This window comes from Neopelma chrysocephalum, unplaced genomic scaffold, assembly GCF_003984885.1.
Source record: "Neopelma chrysocephalum unplaced genomic scaffold, ASM398488v2 Primary Assembly neopelma1_97, whole genome shotgun sequence".
Lineage (NCBI taxonomy): Eukaryota > Metazoa > Chordata > Aves > Passeriformes > Pipridae > Neopelma > Neopelma chrysocephalum.
In genome coordinates this window covers 1,155,781-1,175,468 of record NW_020897760.1, presented here as the reverse complement: position 1 = coordinate 1,175,468, position 19,688 = coordinate 1,155,781, and the positions used below count along the sequence as shown (strand labels likewise).

General features: G+C 42.0%; 1 protein-coding gene across 6 annotated transcripts; it reads right to left on the bottom strand.

Moving 5' to 3' along the window:
• Positions 1–1,450: 1,450 nt before the first annotated feature.
• On the bottom strand, positions 1,451–19,029 carry ALG6 (ALG6, alpha-1,3-glucosyltransferase). 6 transcript variants are annotated; one of them, XM_027694233.1, is made up of 15 exons: positions 18,935–19,029; positions 16,712–16,823; positions 14,419–14,503; positions 12,570–12,659; positions 11,798–11,886; positions 9,941–10,023; positions 9,214–9,278; positions 7,136–7,321; positions 6,765–6,900; positions 4,695–4,780; positions 4,213–4,297; positions 3,060–3,130; positions 2,702–2,770; positions 2,102–2,300; positions 1,451–1,945 (listed from the first exon to the last, which is right to left on the bottom strand). In XM_027694233.1, the coding sequence occupies exons 2-15, from the start codon at positions 16,791–16,793 to the stop codon at positions 1,748–1,750; spliced, it is 1,524 nt and encodes a 507-aa protein (XP_027550034.1). In that variant the 5' UTR covers positions 16,794–16,823; positions 18,935–19,029; the 3' UTR covers positions 1,451–1,747. The 6 variants fall into 6 exon arrangements, with proteins under 6 accessions (XP_027550034.1, XP_027550039.1, XP_027550035.1 ...); XM_027694238.1 differs by having other exon boundaries at positions 18,986–19,005; XM_027694234.1 differs by having other exon boundaries at positions 16,712–16,824; positions 18,924–18,993.
• Positions 19,030–19,688: the final 659 nt, after the last annotated feature.

Sequence of the window (19,688 nt, the reverse complement as noted above, 5' to 3'; positions counted from 1 at the left end):
CCTCAGCTATTTAGGCAGTTACTGTGGCTCTGACCTCCTGCTGTACCAGCTCTTGCCTCTGAAACAGCTGGGGCTGTTAAGAACCATTTCCAGTTCCACACAAGGTGGATCGGGTGACTCTCACTTTATCACCCCCCGAGGCCACCTCAAGGACAAAGAAAAGGGATACACTCAAAACTAATGTTTGGCTATGGGGGGAAGGACAGGCCTGGGCTCCTGCTGGACACACAGACCAGGCTCATTAAACCCTGAACTGCTTCTGCTTCCCTCCACCTTCATTTTCCTTGTCACCTTAGAGACCTTCTCCAAGGCTGACAAACTTCAGGCAGCCTTTCCCCCAGCCCTGCTGGAGGGGAACATGGTGGTTTTGGGATTTCACAGCCTCTGGAGACAAAGATTCCTATTTTTGTGTCCTGATACACATCAATGCCAGCCGGCCTACACTTCCAAAAAGAAAGGCTGTGCTGTGAGTTACAGTCACCCCCACAGAAAATTCTAAATACTTGTGAAAATATTGAAGTTTGTTGCTTTGTAAGAATTTGCTGAACTGTGCTCACCCCTCATATCCTCAGAGTTACTACTCCAGAGCACCGTTTCCACTCTGTTGGAGCTGCCAGGAGCACAGTGTTGGCTCTGGGTACTTTTTCCACAACAAATAAGGCTGGAAAAACTGCATAAATACACTCAGCTCAGAGCCACTCCATTGACAGGGCTCATAACTGACACAGTTGGAAGTTCCCAGAACAGCTGATTCACACACTGACACTAATGGCAGTGACAGGCTGGAATGTGACAGCACAGCCAGGGCAGGGGGAAGCCTCTCAACAAGGATGGGGGGGCTTATTTTTAATATATATATATATAGATAGATAGATAGATAGATACAGAAGAAAAAGCATAGACTGACTTCTAATTAAACTATACAACCCTAAATGGCTTTATGATTTATTTTCTTCCTCCATGCTTTGTTATGTTTATAATTACTCAATCAATTTGCATTCTCTGAATTATTGGCAGTGGAGGCTGTGCTGCACCCAGGGAGAAATTGCAGAGTTGAGTTCAGTTTACATCTGCAAATTGCTGTGCAAGGAGGGGAGGTGTTTTGGGTTTTTTTTTCCCCCTCATACCTGGTTTCCAACTGCACTGCAGCACCTCAGCTTTTACTGCAGGAGAAACAAGAGGGTTTGGCTTTTCAGTCCTGTTGAAGAGAGAGCAGTTGAGTCCCAAGGCTGCAGAGGTGTTAAAACCACTTAAAGCAGAGCTGCTGACCAACAGTGAAGGAAGAAATGTCACAATGGAGGAAAGTTTGTGTCACAAAACAATTCAGCAACACCAATTCAGAGCTGCCAGTCCAGCGGTTTGACTTTACCTGCATGACTTCCTTATGCTTTTTATGCTGGGAAAGGAACAAACTCAATGCTACTTTTGCTAATACAGCAAATACGGGGTATTTTAGCATTAATTCAAAATTTGGTCCTTTATTAGGCATTTTAGGTTTACAAATGGTAACAAAAGTATGACACCTCTGAAGAAAACACACCAAATTGTATTTCCAATGCTCTTCAACAGACTTCTCCTTTGAAACAGTCTTTGACTGTTTTGTGTTTGAATAAGCCAAACATGTTTCCTGACTTTCCCTGGGTTCCAGCAGTTGTGTCCATCCCAAACAGGTTCCCCTGCAGCGCTGACAGCACTCACCAAACACACTCTGTCCTGCACAGTTCAGTCCTGGAGCTCCACAGGTAGATTAACTGATTTTCTTCTGGCTTTTGCTATTCTTGGAGTCCCAGAGTATCACAACATTAAAATACACCAGAAATAATAAGAAGTGTAAGCAGGAAACAATGGACACAGATACAGGGAATAAATCCGGGAGGCTCTGGGGAGGAGGCACTGCAGCACTCAGGAGAGACAGGACACCCATCAGGGACAGGGAAAGGAGGAACTGGAAGATAAGGAATGATGGATTAGGTGTTGGTAACACCTCAAACAGGTGAGCTGTTACTGCATTGTTTGGGTGCTCTGTTACAGCCCCCCCTCCACTGACATTTCTGTGCTGGGAGAAGCTGCAACTCAGAGTTACAGCAATTAAATTGCTTACCAGAGTCCTGACAATCCTGGGAAAGGACTTAAACCAAGACACATATCCCTTCAGGGAAAGGGAGAATGCTTTGAGCTGCAGGTCCTCTGCTGAGGTCTTGTCTAGGATGGAGAAGGAGGCCAGGCAGGTGGCCAGGAATGCCGGTGTGGTCACGGCGTAGGGCAGGAGCAGCCCGTCCCTCAGCAGGAGAGGCAACATGCTGGGAGCAGGATCATCCCAGTGTGAGGGCACGGAGCCAGAGGTGTTCCAAAGAATATGAAGAGAAGAGGAAAACCAATAAATACATTTATCCTTACAGGAATTGGGGAAGAACATGGTGTTCAGAGAATCATAGAATGGTTTGGGTTGGGAGGGACCTTAAAGCTCATCTCGTTCCACCCGCCTGCCACAGGCAGGGACACCTTCCACTATCCCAAGCTGCTTCAACCTGGCCTTGGACACTTCTCTGGGCAACCTGTGCCAGGGCCTAACCACCCTCATAGGGAAGAATTTCTCCCCAGTATCCCATCTAACCCAAGTGGGAAGCCATTCCCCCTTGTCCTGTCCCTCCATCCCTTGTCCAAACTCCCTCTCCAACCATGTTAATAGTTTCCAACTCACCTGAAAGTTGATACGAGTAAAAACCACGTGGCCATAAAGGGGATTTCATTTATGATTAAGCAAACTGGGCTAGAGTGAAAAGAGGAAAAACAGGGATCAGATCTTCCCTTGTCAAACACCCCTTCCAAGTCCACGTGGGACATGCACATGGAACAGCAGCACTGGTGACTGTTCCCTCAGCCAGAGTGACACAGGACAGACCAGCCAGGCTGTACTTCACACCTTCATTTCCAGGTTATTCAGAAAAGCAAATGTGCAGAGTGTTTAAAATTCAATATATTTGTAGGTTAAAGAGCAGCATGCAATAAGAGCTCGAGGAAAAGATCAAAATATATCCATAGGAATATAATTTACTTACACTGCCACCAGAAGAATGGATTTTTCATGGACTTGAAAGGAGAACAGGAAAAATGACAGGGCACAACTAACCTTAGGAAAGGAGATCAGAGCTGGATTAGTGTGTGTGACTGCAATGCAAAGCTCTGCTTTAGTGTCTCTGGCACAGACTCCACATGGAGGCAGGAGCTCAATGATCTGAGTTTTCTAATTAACTGCTATATTTCCTCCAGTGCCATTTACAGGCACCAGAGCAGCTCCTGGAACCACCCACACGTGCTGAAAACACTCGGTTTGAAAGTTGACCAGGATTAGTCTGAAAGCACTTCCTGCAGAGCCCTCACTCCTGCTCAGCTTCACCAAGAACATCTCCACCAAGGAAACACTATGTTCACCCACACAGGCACTGGAAAACCTCAATCATGGTAAAAATTGCCCACCTTTTTGATATAAAATTTTGCTCCTCATCGTGAACAGTTAATACACCGAAGTAAATAAACCGGTTTGGATTTTTTTTTGCTCCTACCAAATAATAAACACACTGCAAAACATCAGCTAAATCTTAGAAAGTGTAACTTCTAGGCAGTGTTGTGATATACTCTCAAACTTTGCTCACATAAATTAAAAACAGAAATTATCCTGTAACTCTCCAAACTTTAGAACCAGCTCCATATAATTTTTAATTTTTGCATAAGTCAGGGCAATGTGCTTCAATTCAATGCTACGACTAAGGAAAGGCAAACATTTGGGAAAATAGGATCATTTTATTTTCAAACCACTAATGAGCTCACAATGTCCATTTGGGGACTTTTTAATTGAATTTTGCAGCCGATGCAATAAGAAAAAATAACACTTTGGTAGCTAAACAAAAAGAGGAGAAATCCCAACTCTATACGAGGCTTTAATGTGTATGGAATCTTCTGAAGGCTCTTCGGAGGAAGATGATAAAATACAACATTAAATAAAGAAAATTGAGGCTAAAGTAAAAAGTCTGGGTTTAAAAGACAGGTCAGACTCCCTGGACACATGAAAATAAAGCTATTTTTAACCAATTCCTTCAGCATTTCATGGCACAGACCTCTCTGTGCTCTGCAGCAACTGCTGTTGGAGTGCTGCTGACACCCCTGTGCTGAGGGGTGGATGAAAACAAGGAGCAATTACAAACAAACACTTACCAAAGCAAATTTAAACCCTCTGAGGGAAGGCTGGACAGTGAGTTTGATACAGGCAGGAAGCAGGCTCAGGAATGTCACAGCAAAACTGGAGAGTTTTGTAAGAAAAACAGTTTAAATACATGAGCAACTACATCCATTAGTACTTCACTCTGTAGGCCTAGACCTGAATTCTTCACTTAGTTGAGAAACAGACCTGTGAGTTCTGATTTCTAAGAGCACTAAAAGGGGTAATTCTTTGAATTTGCAAATTTTAACTGTTTTAACCAGGCAGCTTAAATCACTATATAGACAAGCAGGGAATTTTTCAGTTCCTAACAACACTTGGGGAAACCCTCATCACTTGGGAGAAAAGTACAGCATAAGAAAGAAAATGTATTTTCAATATTTTAAATACAAGTTCTCATAGTTCCTTGAGAAAATTCACTCCTTTTGCAAAAATAATGCAGATAAAAACTACCTAAAGCACTTAAGTTATGTCTTACCTGAGTTTGAGCTGAGTTTGAGGTGATACTACATTCTTTATCTTTATAAGGACACTTAGACTGCACCAAATATTGGCTACTTTATCCTGGAAGAAAATAAAAAGGTAATTAGTGATAATTATATTCATTTAAACTTATGTTTGTGACAACAGTGGGGCTTGGGAGGTGGGGGTTGTTGGATTTCTACTATGAGAGTGCAAAAAACACTTGCAGATATACATCATGTTCTTAGATGTACTTGAGCTCATTCTGAATGGAAGTTTCAAGAGACTCAATTAAAACATGCTCTAAAATAACTGAGAAATTGTTCTCCAGCACAAGGGACAACTACTTAACTCATGAGACCACATATTCTGTGAGAATATGGCTCTGACACCGTGTCCCTGAGCAAACAAACACTGGCACATGGGAGTCCCTTTCCAGGAGGACACCGTGCTGGCCCATCTCATTCATGCCTGGCTGTAGCTGTGCTCGGTGCCCGCCAGCACTGACAGAGTTAACCCCTAATAAATCAAGGAGTCTAAAGACATTAGCAGTTGTGCTAGGATCACTTTCCAAATTAAATCTGTAAGCACAGCTCGTGAAACTCATCCCCAAGCAGCTGCTGGAGGCACAGCTGTGTGGACAGAACACCACGGAGGCACCAGCACCAACAACTGAGCCACCTCCCTCACGTGCTCGCCAGCAACACGGGATATGCCGAGGATTCCGAGGGGACACGGGGTTTGGCAGCACCAGCAAACACCACTTCACAGCCAGCACCATCCTACAGCCTCAGCAAGTGTTACTGGGCTGCAAAGGGACACAAGTCAAAGAACCTGTCACACACGCCCCGGGCTGAGTTACTGGGCAGTGCTTACGTGGACAATTTCTCATTTTATCCGCATTAGCATCCAGCAAGTCACTGCCCTGAGCAGCCCAGGAAATATCTGGGCTAATATTAGACTAAAATCCTTCAGCTCTTTCAGACTCATTGGTTATTGTCATTTACAGATTGTATTTTTAAACTTGGTACTGAATAAAAAGTGCGGTGACCCAAACTATTTCTTCATAAATTCCAAATAATCTCCAAGAAAAAGGGTCATTTTTTGGGGGAGAGGGAGGTGTCTGTGTGAGGAGGGGTCTTTTTTGGAGAGGTTGTTTGGTGTTTGTTTGTTGGGGTTTTTAAATAAACTAGCAGAGAGCACATTAAGAACACTTCTGTACATCAACATTAACTTCTGAAGAAAAACGTGCCAGCTGTGATATTATCTACATCTGAGAAAGACTGGAATAATAATAAACATGAATTAAACTACATAAGTATTTGCTTTAATCCCTGTGACAACACAACCTGAAATTCAAAGCTTCATTTTATTGGTTAAGCTTGAAGGTGAGAATCTGCTGTATAAGAGTGTAATACTGACTCGTGCCCTAATTAAGCAAAAGAGCAGCAACAACTCCCTGGGAGTTGGGAAATGGAAACCCTTTCTTTCATCCCAAAACTCCTGTGGCATTGCCACTAGATAAAGGAGGAATTGCTTTACTGGATTAAGGCTGCAGTAGTACTCAGCACTTGCCAGTGTGCAATTGTCCATAGCCTTAGGAAAAGCAGCACTGGCCTAAAACTTTTGGAAAACATTGTGGAAATTGGCACAAGGTGGGTCAAAAAGGAAGTTCTGGGCTGTACCCACAAAATTGTTTTAAATTCTTTTTTTAAATACTTAATCCCACTGAAAAGAGCTGAGAAGAACGAAAGGCTGAAGCTGTTCACTTTCAAGGTTACATCTTCTGACACTGTCAATTACTATGGAATCTATTTCAATGGAAAAATGTATGGATTGAAGTATGGGTCTGATGATGGGATAAGTGTTGTCTACTGGTATAATATCCTGGAAGATGCCAGCTGAGCTGGGGTTAAACACTGGATTAAATAACTGGCAAGGACTGCCTGCTGAAGAAGCCTCTCGAATTACCCGTCCCGTGGTGTGTCTCCCCCATGAAATCCCTAAAGGTCACACTGAAGGTTTCTCAAGGGATCTAAGAATACAGGGCAGGGGCAGTGGGGTGGGGAGAAGAAAACATGCATGCCTCAAACAAGCCTCTGTCAATGGGAAAGAGTCTTCTGAGTACTTGCATGATTTGTTCCACGTCGGTGCCGAACGGGAGCCAGCAGGCAGCGAAGGACAGCACCACTGTCCCTGCCAGTTTGGTCAACAGCACCAACCTGGGCCCAAGAGAAGAAAAAAGCTCTCACTTCAAGAAAAGCGACCCAGCAGAAATACCTGCCTGAGGTATCAGCAGCAAATACTCATTTTGCAGGAGAGGAAGATGTTACAAAAGTATCTTCCACTAGAGCTGAATTCAGAAATGCCCACATGCAGATTAGGAGAATCCCACTCTCCATGCCAGGCTGCCCAGGCGTATTCCTGAGAAAGATAAAACAGTTTAAAGCCACTTACCCCTTTCCTTTCAGTCCCTTCTTGAAGCACTTCCCCAGTAAATAGCAGAAAAAGGGCAGGGAATGGTAGAGCTCCATTTGCTTGTAGTTTAAGGCCAAGCAAAAGGCCACCGAGCCCAGGAGGTCCCAGTCATGGGACAAACAAAGGACACCCCACAAGGCAAAGCCGAGGCTCACTGAGTTGTATATGGTTTTTTATGTCAAGGACAAGACATACATCTCAGTTCTGCAAGTCAGTAATTAATGCCCTGAGGGACAGGCATAAATAGCTTGGAAAATTAGTTTTTCCAAGTTAGTTTTAAAAACACATTACCAGTTGTGACTATTTCGTTCACAGAGAGAAATAATTTTACTTCCGTTTAAAATGTAATTTTTGTATTTCTAAGGCTTGATTCAGAGCTTACAAAAGCAAATATGAGGACAAATTATGTGTGTGTTAATTACATATATAAAGTATATTCAGCCAACCAAGCTTTTGGTGACAGTACTATACAACATGCATCAGGGGAAACTTTCTTTCTGTATTTACATAATTAAGGATAGAACTTTCACAAGCTTCTCCTCCCAGCTCACAAAAGATATGTGCAGAATATTCAAATATATCAGGGTTTAAATTATATATCATTTAGTTCAAGGACTTCTGAGGTTCTTGTGATTCTATTACACTCACAGTGCACCCTCATCCATGACCAGTTCTCTTAACTGCTAATACTGCACAAACAATGAATAATAGTTACTAAAAGCAATGTTGCTGCCTTATGACTTTGAGAACAGGTTCACAAGATCAGTAAATTTGGAATAGACTAAGCTAGGCTCACTATTAAATTTTAACAAAATATTAGCTTTGTCTTTTACTTGGCGTTCTTAAAAAAATGAGATAAACCAATAGGGCACAGAATCCCAGAATGGGTTGGTTTGGGAGGGACTTTGAAGCTCATCTTGTTCCACCCCCTGCCATGGGCAGGGACATCTTCCACTAGCCCAGGTTGCTCCAAGCCCCATCCAACCTGGCCTTGGACAATTCCAGGGATGGGGCAGCCACAGCTTCTCTGGGCAACCTGTGCCAGGGCCTCAACCCCTCACAGGGAAGGATTTCTGCCTAATGTCTAATGTAACCCTGCCCTCTGGCATTGGGAAGCCATTCCCCTTGTCCTGTCACTCCAGGCCTTTGTAAACAGTCCCTTCCATTTCTTGTATTGTCAGAAATGTCACAATACTTGGTTTCCCTCTGTCAGTGTAGGTATCTGTAGGACACATCCAGATGGCCCACGTTGCTTTCAGCCCACTCCCACTTCCCACTCCCAATCCCCAGGTGTATTTGACAGCTTATTGATTTCCCATCAGCAAACTCCCACCAAAAGGCCCTGATCTTGCAGCAGTTCAGGTTAAGCAAATCTTTGACTTCCTGGGAGCAGGGCCCTGGGAGTGATGCTGTTCATGTAAGAGTGGCAGGGCTGGACCAGCCCCCAGAGGCTCTGCAGGACATCTCTGCTTCCATTGCATCCCCCCAACATGAGGTCAGCTGACAGCATTTGCTTGTTCATGTACAAACCCAGTACAAAACTAGAATTCTTATTAAAACAGACCCCCTGTGAAGGTGTCTGCACCAACAGGGACCAGTCAGCCCTGGATTCACTTCACTTCACTGTGAAGCCAGGACAGAACAGCACATTTTATAGAACTGAACATTTCCCACAGCTACTCCTGACACTCCTCTGCCATCCAAGCAGATCGGAGGTGATTCCCTCTCCAAACACAAATCACAGGAGCACAAGCCATCATTCTCTTCCCTGTCACAGCACCACTGGTGTTGTCTGCAATAAAGTGACTGACAGAAATACGAGCTGGAGGCACAGAAAAAATTATATTCATGTTCGGATTGATTTGTCCCAATATCAATAATTTTTATCTCAAATATGTCTCAGACTTACAGTTTCTTTGATATCTCTGCTTTGGGGTGGCAGAAGCCCCTCAGATGACTTTGTATGCAAAAATAACCTTGTGCCCAGCCAAAAAAAAAGTGCTAAAAACAATGTTACTCCATAAACACAAATTCATCTCAGTGCAGAACAAGGATACTGGAAGTGTCCATGGTCAATAAGAATGAGGCCTGGATAAAGCAGGATACAGAGAGCACTGGAAACCTGGAAAGAAGGATCAAAAAAAGAGAGGGGACAAATGATTATTCCCAAATTAGACATCAGACAGAGGAACTTACACCTCTCCAGTACAAAAATATGCCCCTCCTTGGTGCACCCTATATGTAGGAATCTTATTCTCTACAAGTAATCATCTGTCAGTAACAATTTGAGGAATAAAAGAGGATAAAAATTTTCCATAAATGAGAAAATATTGAATATTGCCTGTCCTTTGCAAACAGCTCAAAGATCACCCACACCCATCTTAAACCTTAAATCACTCCAAAAAAGTGGAGACTTATTATTCCAAAATGTATTGAATCTACTGTGAGGAGTGTTCAAGAAAAAGCAGTTCTCAGATGCCCCTGTGCCATGCCATAATCTTGCTTTTACTACTCAAGTAACAAATTCAGAAAAAAATATAATTCAGGAGTTCACGGCTCCTAAACTTCAGAGCATCTTGTTATTGAAAGCATTAAAATAATTGTTGTAAGATAAAATAATGGCTTTTTTAATCTTTTTAACCTGAAAAGCCTTTAATATGAGCTACACTGATTGTCAGCTTTACATGGGTGCTTTGGATGTTAATTAACTCAGTGTTACAGTTCTACCCTGTTCTAACAGTGTTTTCTTTGTTCAATTTACACACACACACACCAGGTACTTGCCTTCTTTTTAGCAGATGTTTCTTTCAAGGAAGAACAATATAAAATAACTGCAGGAATATAAACCAGCAAATCAGCAACAAACACTGCAAAATAAAGATTAACTTTACATTAGAATCCTCCCAGGAGAAGACAAGGACAACATACAGACAAGTGAGCATTAAAATGTCAGAAAGTTCTTCATCAGAATAAACTGGGCAGTTCCACTTCAAAGGACAAAAAGAAACAGGTCCACAGAATTCGATCTTGTTAATGTGTGTAAGGCTCATTTCTGATGTCCCAAAGCTGCTGCTTCCACGTGTTCAGCTGTCCTGGCTCCTGGCACAGCCTCAGTCACACAGGGAGCACACTCTAGTTCCTCACATGCCAAAACCAGGGAGGCATTTGGGAATGCCCCAAAGAAATCGGCTCTGACTGGATCCAGGCAGGTTCTTTGATGGGACAGATACTCTGGGGGCACAACTAAGAAGCTCCAGATTGTAACAATCTCTGTGTGAATTAGTGATGTGGGTAAAGAGACTAAAACTAGTGATTTGGCTTTGATAACCTGCCTACAGCAAGTATTTGTAAGAGAGTTGACAAGAAAACAGAACCAGCAGGTTCCCCTGCCTGGGATTATGCCAAGCAGGTGAATTCTCCTTGAGCCTGAGAAAAACCTCAGATCATTTTTAAAAACCAGTTTCATAAAATGTGCAATGGTTCCAAAAGGGAAAGTGTACTTTGCCTCTTTTTAGCCAAGGTCTTTGGAAGAAAATGTTCCAATATCTCAGTTACTCAGTGATGAATTGTTTTGCCAGCTTAAGCCACAACTAAACAAATATACCCAAGGTGTTAGCAAAACAAATACACTGATGCTTCAAATAAAGCTGACATTGACCACTCTGAATTATTTTAATGCATTCTTCTAATGGCTACTGTTAAACAGTGTTTATCAGCTCTCTAGATCCATCAGTGGTTTGTCAAGTGAGTTGATTTCAAAATTAATAAAGACCATTTCAAGGGTAATTAAGTTCTAGTGATTTTTATTTTTTTTCAATTCAATCAATTACCAGAGACCAGACTGAGAGGTTTGTGAAGTACAGAAAAGCTATTGATGAACAACAAATTCTGCTGTTGCAATCAGAAAGCATTTTGTGGAACTTGAGTGTTAGAGAAAGCAACACAGACTTAAAATGAAGGAAAATAGAAACAGGATAAGAAGAGTTCATTGGAGACATTGTTTGCTGTTTTCCTGATACAGTTACCAAATCAAGTTATCGACACATTTTCTCTGTACTTGTTTCATCATTTTCTTTGTAGTGGCAGTTCAACATAATCAAAGAGTCAGAAGAGTGACTGCAGGAAAATGAAATTCAGAATAGATGTGGTAAAATAAATTTTTACTTTTTTGTTAACAGTAATAATATCAAATCTCTTTCCCTTTGAGATCAAGTACCCGCTCATAATAAAGATCTCTGAGACCTCAACTGGCTGTTAAGTCAGTGAATGCCAGTCTACATGTAAATTAATTTTAATATAAAAACCAAATTCAGCTAAAAATGAAAAGACTGTTTATCAGAATGGAAGGGAAAATAAGAATATTATTTTCAAAATTAAAAAATGAGTCTATGCTACAAAAAGTAGTTTTGTTTCAGAGTTTTTAATGAATCGGTTGGGTTGGAAACTTGTTTGTGTATTTTGTATTTATCACTATGGCAGAAGAGGAAAGAACACAGGACTTTGGTTCATAAATGGACCTGCAAAACCACCTGAGTTAAAGAACTGAGAATAAACCAGAAAAAACAGAGAAGCTGCATATTAAACGTGTTAAATGAGTGAGACAAATGTGCAGGACCATCCCAAGGAATGTGATTTCCCTACCTGTTGTCCGCATAAACAGCTTGTGTGGCTGACTCTCGTAGCCCCGGGAGCTGTGCAGGGCAACCCAGTCAGGATTTATTAACTTGGCACTGGAAAACAAAGTACAGACACATCAAAATGCAGACAGTTCTCATTTCCCTTTACACTCCTCTCAGCAATAAAGATGACACGCACAGGAGCATATTCCAAGAGTTAAGATGGATGAGAAGAAATATTTCAAAGAGCAATTGTGATCAATGAGAGATTTTCCTCACCCCCAGATCAGTTTACACTATAAACCATTTCACAATTAAAAAAACCTAATCTTTGGAAACAGTAAAAAGGGAGTACAATATTTATTAGAATAAGATAACCACCTTCAGTCTAGTTCCACTGACTTTTATAAAAACAATTGTAAATACCTTTCATACTTAAGTATTAAATATAAACCATTTACAGTTCACATAGATGCCCCACATAACTCTGCCTGTGCACTTTAACCTACATTCTTATTCCATAAGTCTCATTCCAATGGCAGTAAAGCCCTTGTGGAAAAAGTATTCCAATAACAGAATTCTATTTACATGATATCCAGTCATCAAATGACACTGGGGCTCTCCACACACGAGAGCTTTCCCAAGCAATGCACCAATTCCTACAGCACTTTTTCCCTGGGCATCACTGATCCAACAGTGGAAAGCTGAATATCCAAGCCACATCTAAAGCTGCTAAAATTTACAGACCTGGCAAAAAGGAGAATGTAACACAGAAGTATTTGAAATCCTGAACTTACATGTAAGCACACACAAAACTGTGATAGGCTGTGAGAGGTGGATAATCAAGGCCCCAGTACAGGAGGTTGTTATCACTTGTGTTGAAGTACCTAGAAAAAATAAAATTAAATTTAAATAAGTATCTACATTTGGCCCAAGGAAAAGGCTGAATGCTAAATGTATTCAAAATCTAAAATAGAAGGTAGCAACTTGTGTATCTGTTTAATTTTACTGCAAATAAAGAAAATCTCAAGCAACGAAGTAACAGCAACAGTGATTCTGAGTTCACATATTTGTGGCTGCAGAACAGGTTTAGAAAAGCTGCTAAAGTTCACTTATCTGGAGAGGGAAAATCCTAGTTCTCCCTCAGAACTCAGGTGGACCATGTGCAAGAAAGGAAAAGGATTTTCCCATTTGTGATTCCATTGTGTCAGTATTTCTATGGAAGGCTGGCAGCAGTTCAAATTGTCACCTCTTCCAAGTGAGAAACAGAGGGTTTTGTCCAAGGAAAAGTTACAACAATAAGGCATCAAACCCTTTTTATGTCCCAGTGAAACACTGACTACTCTACTCCAGCTGCCATGGGGCAAGCTCTTGGCTTTTCCAGTTTCTCTCTTCAAATGCAGCCAGTTTTTGACATTTATTATAGTAAATGATATTTCTTGAATTCTTTATGAGCTGCCTGAAGTGTCTTATGAACTGATGATAAATCACATTTCTTTGAGTTGCATCTCTGCTTCTCATCCTACAATTCAAGACCGCTCATGCCAAGGCAGCGCGGATTCTTCACACAGAATGTAACAGTTTGCAACTGTTAGTGAACTTAACAGTTTGGGGAGTTTATTTTTTTAATTTTACCTTACATAAACTCACAGCTTCAATAAAAAACCCAACCCCCACATCCAGTAATATTTATCAAGAAAGCCTTCAGAGTTTTAATTAGCAGTAGGATAAGAATGTTCTTAAAGCAGCCTTTAATAAATAATGTCAAGACTCTAAAGAACAACATAAATAAGAATTATTTAAGTTCTAGAATGTAATCCCTTGCATAGATGTGCTTTTCCCAATGCCCAAGGCTGAATATGACTTTGCTGTATTAGAGACTGAATTCCCAGAGCAGACCCAATCCAAAAAAACCCAAACTTCCATTATAAATATAAAATTACATAAATTATAAAAACAGAGAGCAAATACACCAGGACCAAGATGCCCACCTGGCAGCCCATCAGCTAAACCCAGCCTGCAACAGTTTCATCTGGCCCCTGGGAATGCCTGGAAAAAATGGCTGCTATAACTCTTAATTTTAAGTAGATATAGTTCAGTGTAGCAGAGTGGATCAAAGCTGCCAACTCTATTATTATGGAATATCCCTTATCCCGGGTTTGGAAATGATAATACAGATACAACAGGATGATCTGAGGTCACTACACAGAGCCACCTGCAGACATTTACAGAAATACAATTGAATTAATATCCTATTCTGTCATATCAGTGTGTTCCCCAACAGCTGAGGAAAAATTACACCAGACAAACACCACCACTGTCCCTGCTGGAAGATGACCTGGAATTCCAATATATTCCAGTTTGTGTTGTATCATATATATGGACTAAATAATTTTTAGTTCCATGCATGATCTAAGGAATAATAGCAATAATGTAAAAAGAAATAAAATATTTGGAATAATTTTCCTTCTCTTTTAAGTGATCTGTACAAATTAAGGTCGCTATCCTTACATCTACAGTCCAGGCACTCACATCTAAAAATCTAACAGGAACATGGGTGGGAACAAAGGACTCAGAGGTGTAAAACACAACCAAAATTTCAGTACATTCACCCTTTGTAAGCTGAGCTCCACCAGCACCACCTACCACTGCCTGATGGGTAAATTGTAAGTTATTTCTTGCCAGTGCCTCTGAGCTTCATAGTCTCCATACATAGGTGGTTTTCCTGCACCTACAAAAATAGGACAAAGCAGTCAGGAATTATTTGGTTTATACAGATTGCTTTCCCTCAGTTATGTATTGCATATTAATATACTACTGATTTTATTCTCCATTCCTCTGTGGTATTATAGAGCAAACAGACACTGCTATGCAGTCTCACAGGGAGGACAAAAAAGTTATGTGTTCTTTTGGCATTCTGGATATTTCTGCAATAAGCATTTATCAAGGCACTGTGCAGTGAAGAACTGCTTCCTCATCTGACAAAAAAAATCATTTCCAAGTGTAGATGAAAAATGGGGCACTTTCACCGATTTTGTGTGAACCACTGCACTTCCTTAGTACATGATAACTGTCCATGTTCTCACCTGTGTTCCAGCCACGTCGTGGTACCTCGCTATTAAAATCAACAACCAGCCTTTTTTCATGAAAAAATAAGCTTTATCAATGCAAACACTTCAGTGTCTACTCAAATAATTCCCTCAATGGAAGGTTAACTCTGATACTGGCAGCATGTTAAGCACCTTCACAGTTTATTTACTTCTATTAACCTGCTTATTGAGAACAGAGACTGGACTGATTGTACTCCCAGTGAAATATTGACATGAGCCAGACAGAGATTTAAGGGTTTCTTTAAAACACAGGAAAGCCATCTATATTTCTTCACATGATCTATGTTTGTGGGAGTCCCACAAGCTCAGATATGTACTATTTATTCCCAGAAAGTCGAAAGGACATATTATCTCTGCTAATTTATTCCTGGGTGGTAGAGAGAGTAGATTATCTCCACTATATGACACATTCAACCTAAAGTTTCCTAAATAAGTGAGGTCACTGGGGAACAGGAGTTTTATCAGTGTCAGTTCTGGAGCTATAAATCTAGTGGAACATAGAATCTGCCACAGGATTACTGAAATTCAAGATTTTAATCCAAAGTTTCATTATAAAAAGCCAAATACAGACTGGTCAGTTAATTTAAGAATGCATATTTAGCTTCCATCTATAGCAAGCACGGAGTACACAGACAAAGTGGGTTAAAAATTAATAAAAATGCAGTATTTTATTTTAAAAGGGTTGTTCCTTTTCCTATTCCAAAAGGAGTTACATGATCATTGTGTAGAAAATCAGATTAAAAAAATGTTATTTTAGTTTAAGTATTATTTTAGACTATTTTTCAAAGTCTTGATTGATTTGAAATTAAATCAAGTTTTAAAAATCCTGTTAGCAGTGGAATTGTAAATATTTGCAGTGCAAGAGAAACTCAGTGTTGTGTGGCAAAAGATAGGGTGTTTTCTGCCTAGAGATGGGTAACAGAGCCTCAGTTACACACAGATCTCTCAGAGTGGCATTTTCAGAAAGCAAACTCAAACCAAAACAACCGGGCAGGCAACTCAGGTTCAAGCAAATTCCTTCACTTGAATGAAGCCCAGGAGTTACCAGTTCAATCACCAGAATCCTCCTGAACAGCTCCAACCACTCAGGGGATGAGGCTCCAACTGACTCAACAGAAAACCAGAGCTGGATTAAACTGAGCTTGTGATACTTTCAACTGATGAAGGTTGAAAATAATGGTTCGTTGTTTTTTTTTTTCCTCAGTTTGCAGAGAGCAAGCTTAGAGCAAGCTTATGCTAAATGGGAATGGCATTGAGAGGCTTGGAAAGAAACTTGCTAATTCTTTGCAAGTGTTCTGACACGGGGAGGAGAAAAACTCATCCATTAACAGGATACAGCTGTAGCTCAGGCTGTAAACAAGCTCAAGGAAGCACAGCTCCAAGGCAGAGTAATCCCTCACTCCACGTCACCTTTACACTGTCTTCATTAGCACTACTGTAGTTTTAAAACCATAATTTATATTTAGCTGTCTGATATCGAATTTAAAGGACAATAGTAAACAAATCTACAGTTGGACTGCAATATTCTGCACATAAAGGCACAGGGGAGAACAGCCAGATGTTCAACCTAAAACATTACTGGCCACCACCACCCCTCAAAAAAAAAAGTTGTGGTGTTTTTTCCCCAGTGTTTTGTTCCAAGCAGCTGTGATGTTAATCGTTGCACACTTCAAAAAACAAGAACAAGAAATTCTGAGGGAAATCAAGAGACACTAAAATACAATAATACTTGAAATAACACATTATTTCCTATTTATGATTTTACATAAATAAAAAGTTTATTTTAATTTACCACAAGGTCCATAATTCAGCCTGTGAACGTGCATTACCTGAGTAGGAGCCCAGTGACACAGCCCAGCGCACAGTAAGTGCCAGTAACACAGTAATTGTCATTAAGCTCCACTTCTCCATGGCTGGCCTTTGTAACAAGCCAAAAGGGACCTGAAAAAAGACCACAAACATTGCTACAATACCATCCATGGGGTTGTTCCCTAGGGATTACTGCTAGTCCTGGTCAAGGCCACCTAGTTTCTCAGTTAAGAGCACCACTGCCAAATTAGGCAGAGTGTAGATCTGGAATAGGCATCACTGCTGATTTAAAGGTATTACAAGTTATTTAAATGAGGGATGATCTCCTAGCAAACTTACTTGACCACACTAAGGATGGAGTAACAATAAGAAACATTGCCAAATCTGTAAAAATTAAAAGTCACGTGCATCAAACTCAGAAAGCAAAAAAACAGGAAAATAATTACGTTGCCCTATGTAAAAAGAAAAAAAAAACAAAACAAAACAAGCCACTAACTAACTATAGAATATGCAAACTTTGACCCAAAGAAACAAAAATATTTTAGTCTGAATTAGAAGAAAAGTGAGGAAGAAACTAGTCCAGCCTTGATAGTGAGAGATGGGATGAGCCTGCGTACAACTGGCACAGATTTTCCTTGCAGGAAAGGTATCATTTGACTTAAGAGACTTGTTCATGAGCAAAAAAAAAAAAAAAAGGGCAACAACAACAAAACCACACAAAAAAACCAAAACAAAAAGCCAACCTCCTCACAGCACCAGTACTAAGCTGCTGTTTTAGTAACAGACAAGCAACATCCAAGGCATATTTAGATGATTCTGCTCAAACTATATCCATATTTATTTCCTATTCACAGAAAGCTGTGACCCAGCACCACCAAGGGAAAAGTTAATTAATAATATAAATCTGTGGCAGCAGTAGATCACCATCTATCCATAGAAGGGTGAACACTGACATTTGCATGTTTTCAATGTGCCTAAACCACAGGGGAGGCACTTTTATCTAAATAAAAGATAATGGGGTCGACTCTGTAGATCCTTTCACTCTAAGTGGACCCTTGTGCTTCCTAAATTTGGGTCTAATAGACCCAGGGTCCTATAAGAATTCCAAAATCAAGAATCACAAGCCCGGTCCTTCCCTTCTATAAAATACATCTGCCCTTCCCTTCCAGCTCATCAAAACATTTATTAATTAATTACACCTTTTTAATTTCTACATAACATCTACAGACTCCCCCATCTCTGTTCCTCTCATTTACTTCTGCCATTCCCTACTTTTGGAATAACTGTTGTTTTTCTGAGATACTGAATTTCTTTCTCTCCCCTCAAAAGTGGTTCTTGCAATAATTCTTTCCTACTTATTTTTCGGCTTTAATAATTGTCCCATACCTCCTGAAACAAAAAGCCACGCTTTTATTAGAATCTAGAGCACAAATCTCTAGTTTCTGCTATCCTGTGAGTAACAATATTAAACAAGGAAGAGGTTTCAGGGGATGATAAAGTTGGTTTGGTCAGTCCCAAACTTTTCACCTTCTGCCTCTGCACGTGCGACACTGAGGGTCTCTAGAGTGAGATGCCACCTGGAAGCATATGGTGAAAATCACTCAAAAATCCCACTATCCTTCCGCACTGCCCACGACGAAGACAAATAACACCAACACAAACCACCCACTCCTGGCCACCGGGACGCTGACAGAACTCAGCCAGCGATGCACATCCCTTAATACAACTTGCTTTAAATCACCACACATCTCAGCAGCGCCTTTCCCTCCTCAGAAATGCGAACGCTGAATGAAGAACTTAATCTGTTGCAGCAACACCCGTCTGTGATCCTGCTGTTCCACTCACCCTGGTCAGGAAGTGCTTTTACTCCTCACAGTCCCTCATCCCCCTCACAACTCACTCACCCCGCTCTCAGATCTCACTCACACACTTCACACCCCCCGGCCTCCTCAGAGACCCCCAGGATAAGCTGTCGCTGAGGGACTCACGCCCAGGGCTCCTTGCGAGTCCGCCCGAGCTGCTCCCACCCACCAGCGGACCCTCTTCCCCTCAGCCTCCAGCCCCCTTCACCCCTCAGCCTCCAGCCCCCTTCACCCTTCAGCCTCCAGCCCCCTTCACTCCTCAGCCCCCGCAGTCCCTTCACCCCTCAGCCCCCCTCGCCTCCCTCAGCGCCCTCACGCCCCTCAGCCACCTCAACCGTCCCAGCCCTGTGAGCCGCCCTCGCCTCCCTGAGCCCCGCTCACCGCTCAGCTCAGCCGCTCCGGTCCCGTCCGTTCCCGCCCTCGCTCCCTCACCGGCTCGGCCGCCACGCTCGCTTCCGCCTGTGAGGCGCCTTCCGGGCGGGCTGTGCGCATGCGCGGGGCGGGAGCCTGGGAATCCTTCATGGATTCACGGGGAGATGGAGAACTTGAACTCTGGGAGAGCTGGGGGTGTTCCCCTGGAGAGGAGAAGGCTCTGGGGAGACCTTAGAGCCCTTTCCAGTGCCTAAAGGGGCTCCAGGAGAGCTGGAGAGGGACTTTGGACAAGGGCCTGGAGGGACAGGACAAGGGGGAATGGCTTCCCACTGCCGGAGGGCAGGGTTAGGTGGGATATTGGGAAGGAATTCTTGGCTGTGGGGGTGGTGAGGAGCTGGGATGGAGTTGCCAGAGAAGCTGTGGCTGCCCCATTCCTGGAAGTGTCCAAGGCCAGGTTGGACGGGACTTGGAGCAACCTGGGATGGTGGAAGGTGTCCCTGCCCATGGCACGGGGTGGGACTGGATGAGCTTTAAGGTCCCTTCCAACCCAAACCATGATTCCATGGCACATGTAGTGCTCATATCTCCACGGCAGCAGTTCAGGGAAGTGGGAGGATGCACTAATGAGCATTGCTGATGAAAAGCACAGTCCTGGCACACGGGAAGACCAGCTTTTTGTTCAGGCAATGAATCCCAGTGTGGGTTCTTTTTCACAGAAGGAAGGGAGCAGCTGGAAGACTTGTTCTTAAACGCACCAGGTCAC

Coding starts and splice junctions, on each gene's coding strand:
- ALG6 (XM_027694233.1), bottom strand. CDS start 16,793: ATGGAGAAGTGGAGCTTAATGACAATTACTGTGTTACTGGCACTTACT. Junction 4,781..6,764: donor TTGACAGAGGCTTGTTTGAG/GCATGCATGTTT, acceptor ATTTTCTTCCAG/GATAAAGTAGCCAATATTTG. Junction 2,771..3,059: donor TCCATTCTTCTGGTGGCAGT/GTAAGTAAATTA, acceptor TTTTCACTCTAG/CCCAGTTTGCTTAATCATAA.